Below are 18,135 nucleotides of genomic sequence, written 5' to 3' on the forward strand. Positions count from 1 at the left end.
AGTTTATAAATAGGCCCAAATATTTTATTTATTTATTTGGATCCAACCCATCATGGTTTCTTATGATACAAACCAGCCAATAGGCCAAGCTTTTTATTTATTTATTTGGTCTAGCCCATTAGGGTTTGATACAAACAAACAGCAACAGCCAATCAAACCTTCTCTTCACTTCTCTCTCACATGCACAACAACATGAGATGGAGTCTATCTCTTCTCTTCTCTTCTCTCACACACAAACAGCACGATCGAGAGAGATATTAAGGGAGAGGAGATCGTGGTAGAGAAAGAAAAGGAGATTGAGATAGAGAAGAAGATTGAAAGCCACAAATCAAGATCTTGAACCCATACATCAATGTAAGTATCTCAACCTTCTTCTTCCTTTTTAATTAGTTGTGTCCGAGAGAGAAGAGGCAAATCCGACATAGACCCCACCCCCGCACCCGTGTCATGTCGTGTCGACACGAGTACTTCACCCCAAAGTGCCGAGTCCGTGTAACATAGACCCAAACAACACCTAAAGCTAGTAGACTCCAAAGGCCAAAACACCACCCATTCATAGCTAAACACGACCACCATCCATGGCCGAACACCACGAACACCCGAGGCTGATAACTGTTAGAATAACATATTATTAGTTGGGTTATTATTCGATTGTAATTATTCTATGCCTTAAGGCTCCCTTGTAATTATTAATCTTCATTAACATAAAAAGGGGATAATATCACAATCATTCCCTAATCTTGGTATTCTCTAAAATTATTATGGTATCGGAGCCCAATTCTAAAACCTAAACCCATCTACCCATACAGGTCCTGTTACCCACCGGAACCACCAGCCATCAACCGGAGACAACCCACGTAGCCAGCTCAAGTCGACTCCATCCAGAGGGGTTTCAACTCAAGCCGAGAAGGACCCAGGTTGTTTCGGGGTGGATTGATGTCTGTCTAGGGTTCAAAACTCACATTGGTTGGTTAAAATCAACACCGAAGATCACCCTAGGGTTCGAAACTCACCTGGGTTGGTCGAAATCCTTACCACAGGCATCCTGGTCTCTCATTGGTCTTTTTTGATAGGCCTCCTAGCCCAGCCAACCACTGGTGAAGGCTTGCCTCGCTTGGCTGACTACCACGGACACTCTCTCTGCCTCAGCCAACAGCCTTATGCCTTTTCTGGCTTCATGCGACAGCTTCTAGTATTGTCTATCTGATCGTCTCACTTTGGTCTTTTTGTTTCATGTGACAGCCTCTGGTCTCTCTGTTTCTTTAAACACTAGTTTCTGTCATTGAACACTAGTTTCTGTACCAAGATTCTTCGTTTCTTTTTTTTTTTTTAGTTAAAAAAAAAAAAAAAAATCTCTCAATGAGTTCTTAATTCTTTATGCTTTCATAGTGGTAGTTGTGTCTTTCCTTCCACCACCATCTTTCGAGTTTTGTGATTGGCACTAGTTTTGTTGAGGGTTCGATAATACAATATCCATGGTAGATTCCACCCGTGTCCACTACTTCTTAGACACCTAGGAGTGAGAGTTCCATTCTACCTACTACTATGATTGATAACCCCAACCCTATCTTAAAATCACCACCTCTCCATTTAATGGTCAGAATTATCTGCGTGGTCACAGAGTTTGACTATTTTTTTGCAGAGCAGAGGGAAGATGGGGTATGTTGATGGTAGGATACAAGCACCCCGCACCATTGACCCGGGTTATGACCAATGAGAGATTACCAACTCTTTGATTATAGGTTGGTTTATTCATTCTATGATCCCAGCTATTGGTGAGGGCTACTTGTCTATGGAGACTGCCCAGGATATTTGGGATGCTGTGGTTGCCATCTATTCCCGCAAAGGAAATTTCTCACAGGCATTTGAGTTGTGCCATTCTATTGAGAGCTTTGTTCAGGGGGAGCAGGCTGTTCTTCAGTACTTCACCTTCCTCACCAACAGCTAGAAACGCCTTGATCACTTGTAGGACTATAAGCCTGTTTGCACTACTGATTCAGTCGAGTACAAGAAGTTCATTGCATAGGAAAGGGTCTTCAAGTTTCTGGCCGGTCTCAATGTAGAGTATGATCCAGTTCAGAGTCGGGTTCTAGATATGGACACTCTTCCTTCACTTCAGGCGGCATTCGCCTATGTACAAAATGAGGAAAGTCACCGGTCTGCTATGATGTCACCTGTCTCTACTAACCATTCAGCCTTACTGTCTACCCCTCGAGATGGCCTCAGCTTGACTTCCATTTCTCCGTCTGACGCCAAAGGGGTCTGTATTCTATGATTACTATCACAAGCCTCAGCATACTCGTGAGACGTGTTGGAAGCTTCATGGGACTCCATCCAGGGGTCGAGGGCATCGGTCTGGTTCTAGAGAAGGTCGGTCAGGCCAGTCTAGAGGACGTGGCTCTCATCCACAAGCTCATCAGTCTAGTGCCGTTGATACACTTGATTCTACTTCCGCTTCCATTGGCCAGGCTTCTGATAGTCTCTCTGGCATGACTACTCATGAGCTTGAGGATGTTTTGCCTCACTTGCTGGACCGCTGGTCTTCTACTACTCTCAGTACATCTTCCTCATCGTTTGCCTGCTCAGGTAACTTAGTCTCTTCTCCTCGTGTTTTCTTTTCTCATAAGTCTTTACCCTCGATTATTGTTTCTGGTGCCTTAGATCATATATCTAGATCCTCTAACCTTTGATCTGCCTATAAGCCCTCTTCAGGTCAAGACAAAGTTAGGATGGCAGATGGTATTGTTTCTTCTATTTCTGGGAAAGGTTTAGCCCATGTCACTCCTACCATACCTCTCACTTCTGTTCTCCATGTTCTCAATTTTTTTGTTAACATGTTATCCTTGAGTCGTATTACAAAGGATTTGAATTGTAGTCTGATTTTTTTTTCTGATCATTGTCTTTTTCAGGACCTTGTCACGAGAAAGACGATTGGCAGTGGTAGTGCAAAAAATGGTCTCCACTTCTTGGATCAACCGGACATGCTTGCTCATTCTTTCACCACGAGTCCTCCTACCAAAGATGATTTATGATTGTGGCATCGGTGTCTTGGGCATCCTTCTTTTTATTTACTTAAGAATTTATTTCCATTTGTTTTTGCAAACAATAATATGTCTGAATTTCTTTGTGAGTCTTGTCAACTTGAAAAACAACACAGAGCCTATTTTGCTCGCAGTTTTAATAAAAGTTTAGCTCCATTTTCATTAATACATTCTGATGTCTAGGGTACATCTCGTGTTATGTCTATAAAAGCTCATCGACGGTTTGTTACATGTATTGATGATTTTTCTCGTACTACTTGGTTGTATCTCCTAAAAGACAAGAGTGAGGTTTTCTATGTGTTCCGTGCTTTTCATAAGATGATTTGTATTCAGTTTGGGGCCACTGTCAAAATCTTTCGTTCTGATAATGGGGGTGAATACATAGATTCTGGGTTAGGGCAATATTTTTCTACTCATGGCATTATTCATCAAATCTCTTGCACTAATACCCCTCAACAAAATGGGATGGCGCACAGTGGCGGAACGCAAGAATCGTCATCTTCTTGACATGGCTCGATGCGTGTGTTTTTCTATGAGTGTACCTCAGTCCTATTGGGGCAACTCTGTTCTCACCGCTGTCCATCTTATTAATCGTCTTCCTACCCAGGTCTTGCAAAAACAAGCTCCCCTTAAAGTCCTTCTAGGTTTCAAGTCCTTGTTTTCAATTCCTCCCAAAATATTTGGTTATGTTTGTTTTGTCTACAATCACTGTCCTACTCGTGGTAAGTTGGAACCTCGTTCCGTCAAATGTGTTTTCCTTGGGTACTCTCCTACTCAAAAGGGGTATAAGTGTTATCACCCTCCTTCTCGTAAGTGGTTTGTGTCCATGGATGTCACCTTCTTTGACTCCCAGTCTTATTTCTTGTCCTCTCCGATGTCACAGTCCTCCCTTCAGGAGGAGCCTTAGTGTGAAGTGATGCCTATGATTCCAATGGTGGAACCAATTGTTCTCGCACCACCACCTCTTACTGGGACTACAGATTCCAATGTCATCAAGGATAGGAAAGGGCAAGTTTATGTTAGGAACAAAGACAGACATAAAGGTAATTGGATATAGGAGACCACTTCTGCTCACCCATTGACATCTCCTGCTTCTGATGAGAGTCCAGGTAACTTTGGATCTCTTGAGTCCATTGATCTCGATACTCCTATTGATCTTGATGTTCCTATTGCCAAGAGAAAATGTGTGAGATCTTGTACTCAACATCCTATCTCAAATTTTGTGTCCTACTCTCATTTGTCGTCCTCATATAGAGTTTTGTGTCAAATATTTCCTCTGTTAGCATTCCTAACCATTTTCAGGATGCTCTTGCTACCTCTAAATGGAAACTTGCCATGATTAAGGAAATGAAAGCACTTTGGAAGAATTGCACTTGGGAATTGACTGAGTAACCTAAGGGCAAACAACCTGTGGGATGCAAATGGGTGTATACTATGAAACACAAAGCAGACGGTTCTATTGAGCGTTACAAGGCTTGACTTGTGGCAAAAGGATTTACTTAGACATATGGCGTTGACCATCAAGAGACCTTTGCACCTGTGGTTAAAATGAATTCAGTCAGAGTACTTCTCTCTAGCAGCTAATCTAGATTGGCCACTTCATCAGTTTGATGTAAAGAATGCCTTTTTCCATGATGACCTAGAAGAAGAGGTATATATGGATATTCCTCCTGGTTTTGAGGATCATCAGACATAGGGTAAAATATGCCGGCTTCGGAAGTCATTATATGGTCTCAAACAGTCTCAAATGGTCTCCAAGGGCATGGTTTGAGAGATTCACTCAGGCTATGCTTAAATATGGCTTCAAACAGAATCAGGCAGATCACACCTTGGTTGTGAAACATTCATCACATGGTAAGACTACAACTCTCATTGTTTATGTGGATGACATAGTTCTTACAGGTGATGATAGTGAGGAAATCCCTCCGTTGAAGAAATACTTAGCAAGTGAGTTTGAAATCAAAGACTTGGAGAGTTTGAAGTATTTTCTGGAAATTAAAGTTGCTTGCTCCAAGGATGGGATATTTATCTCGCAGAGGAAGTATATGCTTGACCTGTTAAAAGAAACTGGGATGCTTGGTTGCAAAGCCTGTGACACTCCACTAGAATCCAATCAGAAACTGAGGGATGATGAAGGAGGCGCTACTGTTGATAAGGGGAGCTATCAGCGATTAGTGGGTAAGCTCATCTACCTATCTCACTCCCGTCCTAATATTGTTGTTGCTGTCAGTATGGTTAGCTAGTTTATGCATGCTCCTCATCAAATTCACTTCAAGACTGTCATAAGAATTTTGGTACTTGAAGTCTGCTCCTGATAAGGGTCTTTATTTTTCAAAGCATGATCATCTTCATATGGAAGCCTATACAGATGTTGACTGGGCTGAATCAGTAACTGATAGGAGATCGACGTTAGGGTATTGCACCTTTGTTGGAGGCAACCTAATTACTTGGAGGAGTAAGAAACAGAATGTGGTTGCCAGGTCCAGTGCAGAAGCTGAGTTTAGAGCAATAGCACAAGGGGGTGTACGCTCTTATGGATCAAGTTATTGTTCAGTAATCTAGGCATTGATCAGACGGACTTCATGCAGTTATACGGTGATAATAAGGCTGTCATCAACATCGCTCACAATCCGTTTCAACATAACAGGACAAAGCATATTGAGATTAATCGCCACTTCATTAAGGAAAAACTCACTAGTGGCACAATATGTACTCCATTTGTACAGTCTAGTGAACAACTCGCTGACATTCTCACCAAGGGAGTTGGGAGTAAGCCATTGGATGCCACTCTCGGCAAGCTGGGTATGAGATATCTTCGCACCAGCTTAAGGGAGAGTGTTAGAATAGCGTATTATTAGTTGGTTTATTATTTGAATGTAGTAATTCTATGCCTTAGGTCTCCCTTGTAATTATTAATCTTCATTAATATAAAAAGAGGATGATATCACAATCATTCCCTAATCTTGGTATTCTCTAAAATTATCATAACTAGATCTAGGGAAACCAGCCAAGAAGAGAGGAAAAAAGGGGGGATACTGAGAGGGATTCTAACTTATTGAAGGGTAATAACACAACACATTGAGACAGAGGCCAGCCGGCTACCATGGCCACTGGAGGCGACTGGCTAGCGGTGAGGCCCAAGAGGAAGTGACGGTTTAGAGAGAAAATGCAGATAATATTACTAGATAATACCTTTCCGTGGAGTTCCTCTTTCCAATCATCTCCACTCGTGTGTCTTGCCTGGGAAGTATAATCTAGAGCCACTAAAACCAAGTACACATGCATTAGTCAATAAAATGTGTCTACAAAATTATACAAAAAGACAAGCAATATCACAAAAACCAATACCTATTAAAGCATGGTAAAATCACAGCCAAACATTATACATGTCGTTCCACTAAAATATAAGGCTATCATGTGTTAAGCCAAACCATGCTCAAAAGAAAGAACGGCTTTTATAAAATGTACACCCAAAAGCAGCAGACACTAAGACTTGGAGCGTTACAATCCTCAATCAACAAAATGACGGAAAAAAAAACAAAGAGTACTCATACGTTAAAGTATATCATGCATGAGAATATATTCATATGTTAAAGTATATCAAGCGTGAGAATATGAGGGTCTTGCTAATGGTCAAGGAAATTAAAGAGGAAAATTTACTTTGTGAAAATATGATAATGATATAGAAGAGTTAGGTTTAGAAGAGTAGGGTAACCTTATGGAGATTAGAGAAAACAATATCTTTGACAGAATTGGCGTGCTGACAGTAAAATATGATAATGATTTATTTATTTATTTATTAATAACGGAGCGCAAGTATTATATTCAAAGGAGCACCCAAGGGAGTGCAGCCTATGTACAAAACATACAACCAAACACCTATACATCAAGCATGACATAAATAAGAGTAAAATGTCAAAATGCCAGTTCAGTTTTCCTTGCCACTAAAAGGCAAGTGTTTGACCCATCGTCTGTCATCTACCTTTGACAAACTACTAAAGGCAACAACAAATGTCTAGCACAGATGCTATTAGTAGTCATGACTCAAGACAAATAAATAGATCTACACTTCTATGTGATGGACATATGAGAAGGGCACCAATAATTTAGTAAATATAAACATACAGCAAATTGCAAGAAACATACTTGATGACACAACTGGAATGCTACTTTGGATTTCAGATGACAGTTTTTGCTGCTCAAACAGATGTGGCTGACGCAAGGACCCTGATGTTTGAAGAGTTTGCTGCATATCTTGCTGTAATGACTTTGCCAGCTGCGCCTGTATCTGAGACGTCAATTGCTGTTTCGGTGGTTGTGACTGCCCTTCAGTTGGTAGTAAAGCTGAATTTGTCTGCTGGGTTTGCTGCTGCAATTCAATCTCAGCTTGTAACCACATATGTTTGTTGTCCTGATCGTTGTGCATGCTAGAGTTGCTAGATTGTCCATTCAAACTAGAAGCATTACTTTGTTTGCTCAAGTGTTGCAGATTTCTACTTGAATGGTTGTTCTGGCCAAATAATTGCTGCTGGTGCTGCATGTCAGAGACAGCATTTTGATGGCCATTCAACTGATCGTGCATGTTAGTAGCATTTGGCAACTGCTGCTGCTGTTGATCCTGTAATGGCAATATCGGTTGCTGCAGCTTGTGCGTTCCTTGATGCATAACAGGACTCTGTTGCAGCTGTTGCTTTTCGGCGATTGACTGCGGATGTTGCTGTAGTCCAGATTGCATTGGCAGTTGAACAGAAGACTCTGGATTCTGCTGAAGACGACGTGATGGGGCTGATTGCATCACAGAAGGCTGCATAACAGAAGATGCTACAATGACAGATTGCTGTGATGGTGATGAGATAATGTGCTTCTGTTCCCCTTGCTGGATCTCAGTTTGCATATCTGAGTGAATGATATTTCCCTGATTGAAGCTCTGCTTCAGAAGCTGATCTTCTAATTTCTGCTTGTAAGGATATTTCTCTGCATTCTGAACATGCTGCTGATCTGGTTGAGGAACAACCGAAAGCACACATTGCCTTCCCTGCACCTGCCTCTGTGAAATAGCCGTCTCCAAGTTTGGATTCTTGTTAACGTTGGTCATAGGAATCCTAGTAGAATTAGTGGCAGTAGTCACTGTCAATGTTGAATTGGCAGAACTTTGTACAATAGAAGCAATACAATTTTGAAATTCCTGGAATAACAGCTGCTTAGATGCTTCAGGATGACTGGCCAATGGATTAGAGGGTGATTGTCTTTGACCACACAGCCGGGCCAGAGGCTTGTCAGATGCTATTTACACAAACAACCAAGAGAAAAAATAAGTTAAGAAGCAATTAGTTAACATGTTGCAACTAAAAACTTTAGTCACTTGAAACATTTTAATGTTTTCAGAATTCAGACTGAGATTATTCTGAAATTGAGAAGAATTGAGATTAAATAAAAGAAAAGGCAAGAACGAATTTGAGAAAATGAAAATGCTTATTGAGAAAGAAATATTCATGTATATGATAAAATAAGAAGAGATGATGGAGTAGGCACGGACTTCCTATTGCCACACATAAAAGCACCTTCTCAATTTTAATAACTACCTTGATGTGCAGAATTTTCAACGGTATAGGCAGGTCCTGATGGTGAAGAACTAACCAGGGTCCGCTGGGCTTTTGTCTTTAGTGACAGCAACTTTGAACATATCATGGACACATACTCCTCCTTAAAGTAAAAAAGTGAAAAATATTATTTTTGATGAAAACTCAAGCTCAAAATAAATTACTAAGCAGGTCCTCAGCAAGGATTTTTGTACTAACATAGAACAAATGACAAAATGATCTACAACCAGAAAGACAGAGAGCACATGCTGTATTTTATGGCATACAATCTTTGCAAGCAGAAAACAAGGTCATTAATAAACATACCTCACATGTGAGTGATACGATAAATTGTGGGAAAACAAATAAAAAGGAAAGCATGAACAATGCATGAATTCATGAGAAGGTAGACAGTAAATTCCCATCAAGTATAGAGAGCTAGTCAAAACAAGTTTGGAGTGTGACATGTGATGTGGCTATTCAGCAATAAAAACAAGGGTTAGTTACACTTTAACCCCTATGCTTAATCTGAAAACATATTACCCCATGACATTTAAAAATGTACACAACCTTGGAGTGCACAATCGACGGATTCCATCAAAATTGGCAAACACACGAGCGGGATTGAGTGTGTATGACAAATTTAGAGTGTTCAATGACAATTTTACCCCTCCATTTTTTTCTTTACTTTTCTCTTTCCTCCTCCCCCTTCTTCCTCACGCTGCAACCAGCTGCAATCTCACTCACCAATCACCTTTTCTCCTCTCCATTTTTTATTCTTCAATTGTCTTCTCTTCTTTCTTACTCTTTATTTTTCTTATCTCTCCCTCACCCGTTGAAGCCCCCACATATCAAGAACAACAACTGTTCGTGAGATGAGACAACCAGCCACTGCAATTAAACAACATCCAAGAAGCAGCTTTCACGAACACAAGCTTATAACAGTTGAAAACTGTTAGAATAGATGCTACTTTATTTTATTGTTATTAATTGTTATAAGTGAGGGTACTATTGTCCTTGTCATATATTCTATTCTAATATAAATCCGTTCTGTCTCTGTTTTATTTTCAGATTCCGAGGATGAGCCAGCCGATCCTAACATCATTTATGAGAAGCCGGACGACGAAGCCTCTTCCTTAGATAAAGATGTCTCTGACGCTACTCTCCCAGCAAGAACCACTTTTTCTATTGTGATAACACTTATCTCAATAAATCAATGAGAAAGTGCTCTAAAATGGAAGTTTTTTTTTTAAGATAGAGCAAAAGGTATTTTAGGGCCACTATGTTCGCAACCCCCGACTCATAATCGAAGTGGTCTCGTCTGATCTCATGCGCGGCCATCATTAAGTCAGGTCTGGACTGCCTGCAGTTACGGAATCACCCATAGAAGCCCGCTTTACTCTCTCTCTATAAAAAGAAAAACAGCTTTCTACATCATCAGCGATGTTTGCGCAGGTTTTTCTTCCTTCTACCCAGCTCCTCGAAAACAACAAGGCAGAGTTTATTCGGGCTTTGTGGATTCAACAAACCAGGCTTTCGCTAAGGTGATTGAGCAAGGGGAGGTCATGGTGTTCCCTTGGGGCCTGGTACATTTTTAGGTGAATGTAGGAAAATCAATGGCTACAATTTTTGGGAGCTTTAATTCCCATTATAAAACTACCAAAGCTACCTTGTCTACAGAAGAAAGGTTGAATGTGCACTAGTGACTTCCCGATAGGGTCAAGGCCTACTTGGTGGTATTACCCCATTAGGGTAGAACCCACTAATATGCACCTTTCCTTTATTTGATGGACGATTCCTTTAGGAAAGTTGTCTGTTGCCATTCGGCAGCTCAACGTTCTTCGAATGATCTGATTTCTTTCTCTTTCGTTTCCCCCAAATCAACAAAAAAAGGAAATCTACCACAGATGTACAACCCTAATATTATTCCTATAATTCTCTCTTCTCTCTATCTCACCTTCTTTATCTCTAACCCTAATTCCATAGCTTTCTACAATCTAACTTGGTATCAAAGGATCCGATTCTAGTGTAGAAGATCTGGGACAACTTTGGATATCATCACATGGTAACTACGTGCACTGATGTCATCCTGTGTACAATGACGTCATCATGACATCAGCAACCATACAAACGTGGAGGTGCGACAAATATACCAGTTGATTCGTTTCCAACTTCTGAGGACTATGTTGATTTTTCTTAAAAAAAAATTGAAATAGTTTGATGGGAATTTTTCAAATTTTTTAATATTTTCAAGTTTTTTGGACTTATTTTTTCTATTTGGTGTTTGACCACCTACCCGATTGATTTTTTCATTAGAATAGCTTCTGTGAGCGCCCACTGAATGGTGCTCTTCGAAACCTGTTGCTGCTCCTTTGTTGTTTTTGATTGATTTAGCATGAGAGGCAGTGTCGAATTAGCTTACAACTATTTGAAATTGACTGTAATCGATGATTTCTCCCCTAGTGACCTGTCCCTGTGAGAATATTGCCTATACTAGGTTTCTCCTTTTTCCTTGTAGCCTTAGAGTTCTATATCAGTATGTATTCTTTTAGGCTTAGGAATTAGAGTTCAATATAAGTGATGTATTCTTGGTTTAATTCATTCAGAAAACTCACATGGTATCAGAGTTTCTTTGGTTATGATCTTTGGTCCGCTTAAGATTACCCACACTGATTCGTTGTGATTCAGCATATTGGTTCATCTCATATGTTCGTCACTTCTGTTCATTGTAAATCATTGAGTCGTTTGATTCATCTGATTCGTTCGATCCGTCTGGTTGGGTCGTCTGCTTCGGTTGGTTCAAGAGATCCATCTGGTTGCTTCGTCTCCTCGTGACCAATTCGCGAAAACCCTAGCAATTGGTTTGTGATCTCTCTCGGTGCTCTGAGTCGCGATCTCTCTGGTTCACTCTGGCTTCAAAATCGTGACATCAGGCTGTCGCTGGACTCATAAAGTTGGGTCGTCGCCATCTCTCGACTCGCAAGGTTGGGTCATCGCGACATCTAGCTGCCTTGTCTCTCACTCTGTCTGCTCTGGTTCGTTGTCTCTCTTTGTCTCTTACTCTCATTTGTCTGAGTCTGGTTCTCTCTACTAAACACTGGGTTAATGATATATTGTCAATTGGCTCTCCAATTTTTATTTATTATTCTTTAACCTCTCAGATTATTTATTTTTGTTGGTTATCACACTTTGCCCCATTAGTTTCCTTCTCTTTTCCTTCTGGTTCATCACAATGTCGGAAAATAAAATTCAGGCTATTAAATGCAAACTTACTGATGACAACTATCCTTATTGGTCTAGTGTTATTAAAAAATTTCTTCTCAGTCGAAAAAAATGGGGATATGTTTCTGGTTTTGTTTCTCGTCCATCGGATCCAACACAAGAAGAATATCTAACTTCCTGTGACACGTAGGATTGTGATAATGCCCAAGTTTTAACTTGGTTTCATAATTCTATGGATGACCGTATCGGAATGATATTCTCTAAACACAGCACTGCCAAAGAGGAGTGGGATTACTTACAGAGTATTTATCAACAGTCCAACTTTGCCAAGCGGTATGAGTTGGAAACAGCTATTCGGAGTGCTCGTCAGCGGAATCAATCTATTCAGGACTTTAATATTGAGATGACAGGTCTCTGGGATCAGTTGGCTCTTATGGAGCACCTAGTCTCAAGATACTGGATGCTTATATTGAGCTTCAGGAGTAGGGTCGTTTACTGCAGTTCTTAACACCTTTCTCCCCTTGATATGAGGCTATCTGAGGTGGCATCCTTCACCAGTCTCCTCTTCCCTCTGTGGATGCTATTATTCGTGAGCTCCTCTCTGAGGAAACCTGTTTTATGACGATCAGTCAGACTCTGTCTCCCTCTGTCATCTTGGCTCCTGCTAAGCCTCCTTTATTATCGACTCCAACTCCTCATCAGCTTCAGGCCACTACGAAACCCAAGAAAGGACCATTAGGTCCAAATAAGTGTGCTTTCTGCCATTAGAGGGGTCATTGGAAGAATAACTGTCCCAAGAAGGGATGTCAGCCTGGTCCGTCTTCTCAGACACAGTTCTACGATCCTACTTCGGGTACTTTCCGACCTCCTACCGCTTATATTGCATCTGCTCGAGCTCCTGATCCTGACTTGGCTTCCTTGAGTGCTCAGATTGTACAACTTCAGCATATTCTGTCCACCTCTCAGTCATCCCCATTTGCCTCCGCTCTTACTTCTCTTCATTCAGGTTTGCTTGGGTCTTTTTCAGGTATCCCTTCTTCTATCTAGCTTTTTGATTATTGTGCCGCTCATCATATGACTCCGCACCTTTCCTTACTTCACAACTGTATTCCCTCACCCGTTCCTATTACTATTAATACTACTAATGGGTCTGGTATATCTGTTCTGTCTATTGGGTCTATCTTGCCCTCTGCCATGTATGTTGTTACTATTCCCTTTGTTCTTTATGTCCCTCGGTTATCTGTCAATTTATTATCTATCAGTCAACTTAATACTTCTGATTTTAATGTTATCTTTTCCTCTGCTATCTGTTGTGTGCAAGATCGGGTGTCCAAGAAGCAGATTGAGACTGGCTGTAGAGTTGGAGATTCCTATGTGGTAAAAAGCTTGCATCTCTCCTTATCCACCTCTCCAACTGCACTATCCTCGTTTCAATTAGATTCTCAGTCGAGTCAGTTTACTTATGGCATTCTCGCCTTGATTATTTGTCTATTGACTGCTTACGGTCTTTAGCTCAGTTAGGGTTATTGCGTAAAGTTTCTCCTAGTCAAATTGATGAATGTCGGGGGTATAAACATGCCATAATGTCAGCTTTACCATTTAATAAAAGTAGGTCTATTTCGGTTTCTCCTTTTTCTCTTGTGCATACTGATGTCTGGGAACCCTCTCTTGTTCTTACTAAAGGGGGTTCTGTATACTATGTCTTTTGTTTATGATTGCATCCGCTATACTTGGGTTTATCTTATGACTCATAAATCTGACTTCTACCAAATATACCGTAACTTTCAGTCTATGATCACTACACAGTTTGGATCTACCATTAAATTGTTACAGTCTGACTTAGGTGGGAAGTATTTTAAAACTGAGTTCTATGAGTATCTAGCCAAATTGGGTACCAATCACCAAACTTCCTGTACCAACACATCCACCCAAAATGGTCATGCTGAGCGTAAACACCATCATCTCCTTGAGACAGCTAGATCTCTCCTTTCTACCTCCGTTCCGGCTCCCTTTTAGGGGGAAGCTGTTCTTATAGCTACTTTTCTTCTTAATCGTATACCTACCCCCTTACTCTTTAGTTATTCCCCTTATGAGGCTCTATTTTCCCAACTCCCCAATTACTCTCTCCTTCGTGTTTTTGGGTCTGCATGTTTTGTCCTCCTTTCCCGAAAAGATAGGATAAAATTTAGTGCCCGATCTGTCCTGTGTGACTTTTTGGGATACAGTCTTACTCAGAAAGGCTATCGCTGTTACAATCCTGTTTCTAGCCGCCTTTATGTCTCTCACTATATTGCCTTCCTGGAGCGTTTAGCTTACTTTCAACTTCCTCCTCTCACTGCTCTAGTTTCTAAAGAAGATTTGGTTCATATTGATCCATTTCCTTCTGAAGTCCCTGCTGATGAATACATCTCTATTGTTCCCTATGACCTTGTTCCTTCTTCTCCTCCTACTACACCTTCGAGTCCCTCTCCACTGTACCCTATGAGTCTGTTCTATCCTCTCCACCTCTTCCCCCGCCTGCTCATTCTCCTCCTCCGTTGTTAGTCTATTCTCGTCTCAAAGCTCTCCCTCCACCAGTTATCTCTGCCCCTGCTGTTGATCCTCCTGCTTCTACCTATCCTGATCTGGCTAACCATAAGTATCCCCTTCGCATCTGTAAACAGGTAGACAAACTTGATTTTGCTAAAATATGTTTTTCTCCTTCATATTGTACGGTTTTGTCTGCTATTCACTCTTTTTTCAAAACCTTAGTCTTACAAGGAGGCCTGTCAGGATCCTAATTGGATTCAAGCTGTGGAGGATGAGTTGTCTGTATTACAAAAGACTAGTACTTGGGAGCTAGTTCCTCTGTCTGCTGGCAAGAATCTGATTGGTTGCAAATGAGTCTATAAAGTCAAGACTCATTCTGACGGTTCTCTCGAGCGTTATAAAGCTTGTTTAGTTGCTAAAGGTTTCTCACAAGAATATGGTATTGATTATGAGGAGACCTTTACCCTTGTTGCCAAGATGACTACTGTCCGTACTTTGATCTCTGTTGCTACTGTTCATTATTGGCCTCTTTATCAGATGGATGTTAAGAATGCTTTTCTTAATGTCCATCTCACTGAGGAGGCTTATATACGTCCTCCCTCTGGCCTTCACCATTCCTCTGGTCAGGTTTGTCGTCTTGGGCGTGCTCTGTATGATTTGAAGCAATCTCATTGTGCTTGGTATGATCGCTTTCAGACAACTGTTACTGCGCTTGGGTTTCATCCTTGTGCCCATGACTCCGTATTGTTTCTCCTCCACACCTCTACTAGTTTTGTTGCCTTACTATTATATATGGATGACATGATCATCACTGGCTCTGATTCTGACTCTTCTGCTATCTCTGAGGTCAATCATCATCTTTTCCGCACTTTTAAAATGAAAGATCTAGGACAATTGCGATATTTTCTTGGTATTAAGGTGGCTTTGTCTCCCAAGCTTTACTTTCTGTCCCAGGCCAAGTATGCCAATGAGGTTATCCATCGTGCCGATCTTACTGACACTAAGCTTTCTGATACCCCCGTTGAGCTTAATGTGAAGCTCAACACTACTGATGGTGTTCTTCTGGACGATCCTAAGTTATGTCGTGAGCCTATGGGTTACTTAGTCTATCTGACATTAGTCTATCTGACAGTTACTCGCCCTAATCTTGCCTATGTTGTCCATGTGGTTAGTCAGTTTGTTTCTGCTCCTCGCTCTACACATTGGGCTATTTTGATTCGGATCCTTTGCTATCTCCGCAGTACTATCTTTCAGGGCTTGCTATTCTCTTCTACTGCTTCCTTAGACTTGGTGGCCTATGATGATGTCGATTGGGCTGGTGATATTAACGATCGTAAATCCACTTCTGGTTTCTGTATGTTTCTTGGTGATTCCCTGATTTCTTAAAAAAGTAACAAACAAACTGTTGTTGCCCGTTCTACTGCCGAAACTGAGTATCGTGCTATGGCTCATGCTACTACTGAAATTGTCTGGCTTCGTGGTCTCTTATTTGACTTGGGCATCCCACAATCTTCCCTAACCTCTCTCTATTGTGACAACCGAAGTGCTATTCAAATTGTTCATAACACTGTCTTCCATGAACAGACAAAGCACATTGAGATTGATTGTCACTTCGGCCGTCAGCATCTGCAGTCTGGCTTTATCTCGCTTCCTTTTGTCTCTTCGACTCTGCAACTTGCTAACTTCTTCACCAAAACTCACACCACTGCTCGGTTTCGGTTTCGGTTTCTTCTTGGCACTCTCAATGTTTTGGCTAAAACACCTTGAGTTTGAATATTGTCTATATTAGGTTTCTCCTTTTTCTTTTTAGTCTTAGAGTTCTATATCAATATGTATTCTTTTAGGCTTAGGAATTATATCAGTATGTATTATTTAGGCTTAGAGTTCTATATCAGTATGTATTCTTTTAGGCTTAGAAATTAGAGTTCTATATAAGTGATGTATTCTTTGATTAATTCATTTAGTCTAATATACAGTTTCATTCAGAAAACTTACAGTCCCTAGCATCCTTTCTTAGGTTTTGTTGGTTGATTTGGTTCCTTCTAGGGTTCAGTTGGTGCTTTCTGCTTCTAGAGTGACTGCGAGAATTGGTATTTGCTGCTGGAATTGGTTCATTGGTGTTTTTTTCTTTCTTGTTTGATTGGGTATTTCCTGTTGGTTCTTTATTCATTGGTGAATCAAAATCTCCGATTCTCAAGGATTGATGATTTGCCCAAATCGATCACTACAAAGAAATTAGATGGATAAAATTATTTGGCTTGGTCACATGCTGTGAAAGTTTTTCTGCGTGGGAAGAAATTGAAGTTTCTCACTGCATCTCCTCCTCTGACAGATGATAAGTCTTTCAGTGATTGGCTCAGTGACGATTCCATTGTGATGGGTTGGCTGTAGCATAGTTTAGATCCTCATCTTGCGACTACTGTTGAGTTTTGTGAAATCTCTAAGCAAATTAGGGATTCACTTGTCGAATCCTTCTCTCACCAGAGTAATGTTTCTCATGTCTATTAGTTACATGAGTGCATCTTTGCTACTAAAAAATCTAGACGTCCCTTGTCTAAATATTATAGTACACTTAGAATTTGTAGGAATAGTTATTGCAGCATCGCCCGTTTACTTTTGACTTGGTGCAACAAAAGCGCCATTGGAAGGAATTTATGATTGCACCACTGCTCACTAACTTGGATTCTAACTTGCGGGGTCTTAAGGATCGGATTCTTGCTTGTGAAACTTTGCCTACCGCCACTAATCCCTATCTTGGTTCTTACGTTCTTCGTAGGGATAGAGTTCACCTGTGTCTAGCTCTACGCCTCCATCCTTGACCTCATATGCTTTTGTTTCCCATCGTGGAGGTTGTGGGCATGGTGGTTCTCGTGGTGGTTTTCGTACTAGTGATCGACATCCTAGTTTTCGTGGTGGTTTTACTAGTGCCTCTCATGGAGGCAACTCTCGTGGTGGTTATGCTCGTCATAATGGCTCCATGTCCTAGGGTGATCAGAAGTGTGGTTATTGTGGTGCCACAGGCCATACTAAACCATATTGTTGGCAAAAGTATTACAAGCATAATTATGTCCATCAAGTTACTAATCCCGGTGCCATTTCTCAGCCGGTTCAGCCAGCTTCCACCTCCACTAGCCATGATGCACCTCCATCTGATTCTAATGGTGCCCTCACTAATCAGCTAAGTGAACTTTCTGGTCTTGTTCAGTCTTTTCGTGTTGCTTTGCCTCCATCCTCCACCGTGACCTTAGCCAATTCAAGTAATCTTGCATGTGTGACTCAATCTTCTCAACCTTGGCTCCTTGACTCTAGCACTAGCTCTCATATGTCTAGTAATGCTTCCCTTTTCACTGATTAACATCTGGTCACTCATACCATTGTTCTTGCTGATGGGTCCTCTTAGCCCGTCAGTGGGATGGGAACTCTCAGTCCCACATAGGCTCTTTCTTTACCCTCTAGTCTTTATGTTCCTCATTTTCCTTGCAATTTACTTTCTATTAGTCAATTGACCAAAGCTTTGCATTGTTTAGTAACCTTTTGTCCTTCTTTTTGTATCTTGTAAGACCTCAAGACCAAGAAAAAGATTGGTTCGAGGCATGAAAAAGATGGGTTATACTATTTGGACGTTGATCGCTCGTCTCTTTGGTCTTCCTCAGCTTTGACTGCCACTATTTCACCTCTTCAATGGCATTTTTGTTATGTCATCCATCGCTGGCCAAGCTTCGGTTGGAAGTTCCTAGTTTGAGTCTTGTGTATAAACTTAAGTA

The 18,135-nt window shown here is 41.0% G+C and overlaps 1 protein-coding gene across 3 annotated transcripts in view; it reads right to left on the reverse strand.

Moving 5' to 3' along the window:
* Positions 1–18,135, reverse strand: part of LOC114300967 (mediator of RNA polymerase II transcription subunit 15a) — a 61,826-nt gene that overhangs the window by 21,840 nt on the left and 21,851 nt on the right. For all 3 annotated transcript variants that reach the window (XM_082915481.1, XM_028245847.2, XM_028245848.2), the window contains 3 exons: positions 8,624–8,744; positions 7,188–8,324; positions 6,234–6,304 (listed from right to left, as the gene is read on the reverse strand). In XM_082915481.1, coding sequence (XP_082771607.1) covers positions 6,234–6,304; positions 7,188–8,324; positions 8,624–8,729 — 1,314 coding nt within the window. In that variant the 5' untranslated portion in view covers positions 8,730–8,744. The remainder of the gene's footprint in view (positions 1–6,233; positions 6,305–7,187; positions 8,325–8,623; positions 8,745–18,135) is intronic.

The sequence above is a fragment of the Camellia sinensis genome, chromosome 2, assembly GCF_055761805.1.
Source record: "Camellia sinensis isolate YWXY chromosome 2, ASM5576180v1, whole genome shotgun sequence".
NCBI lineage: Eukaryota > Viridiplantae > Streptophyta > Magnoliopsida > Ericales > Theaceae > Camellia > Camellia sinensis.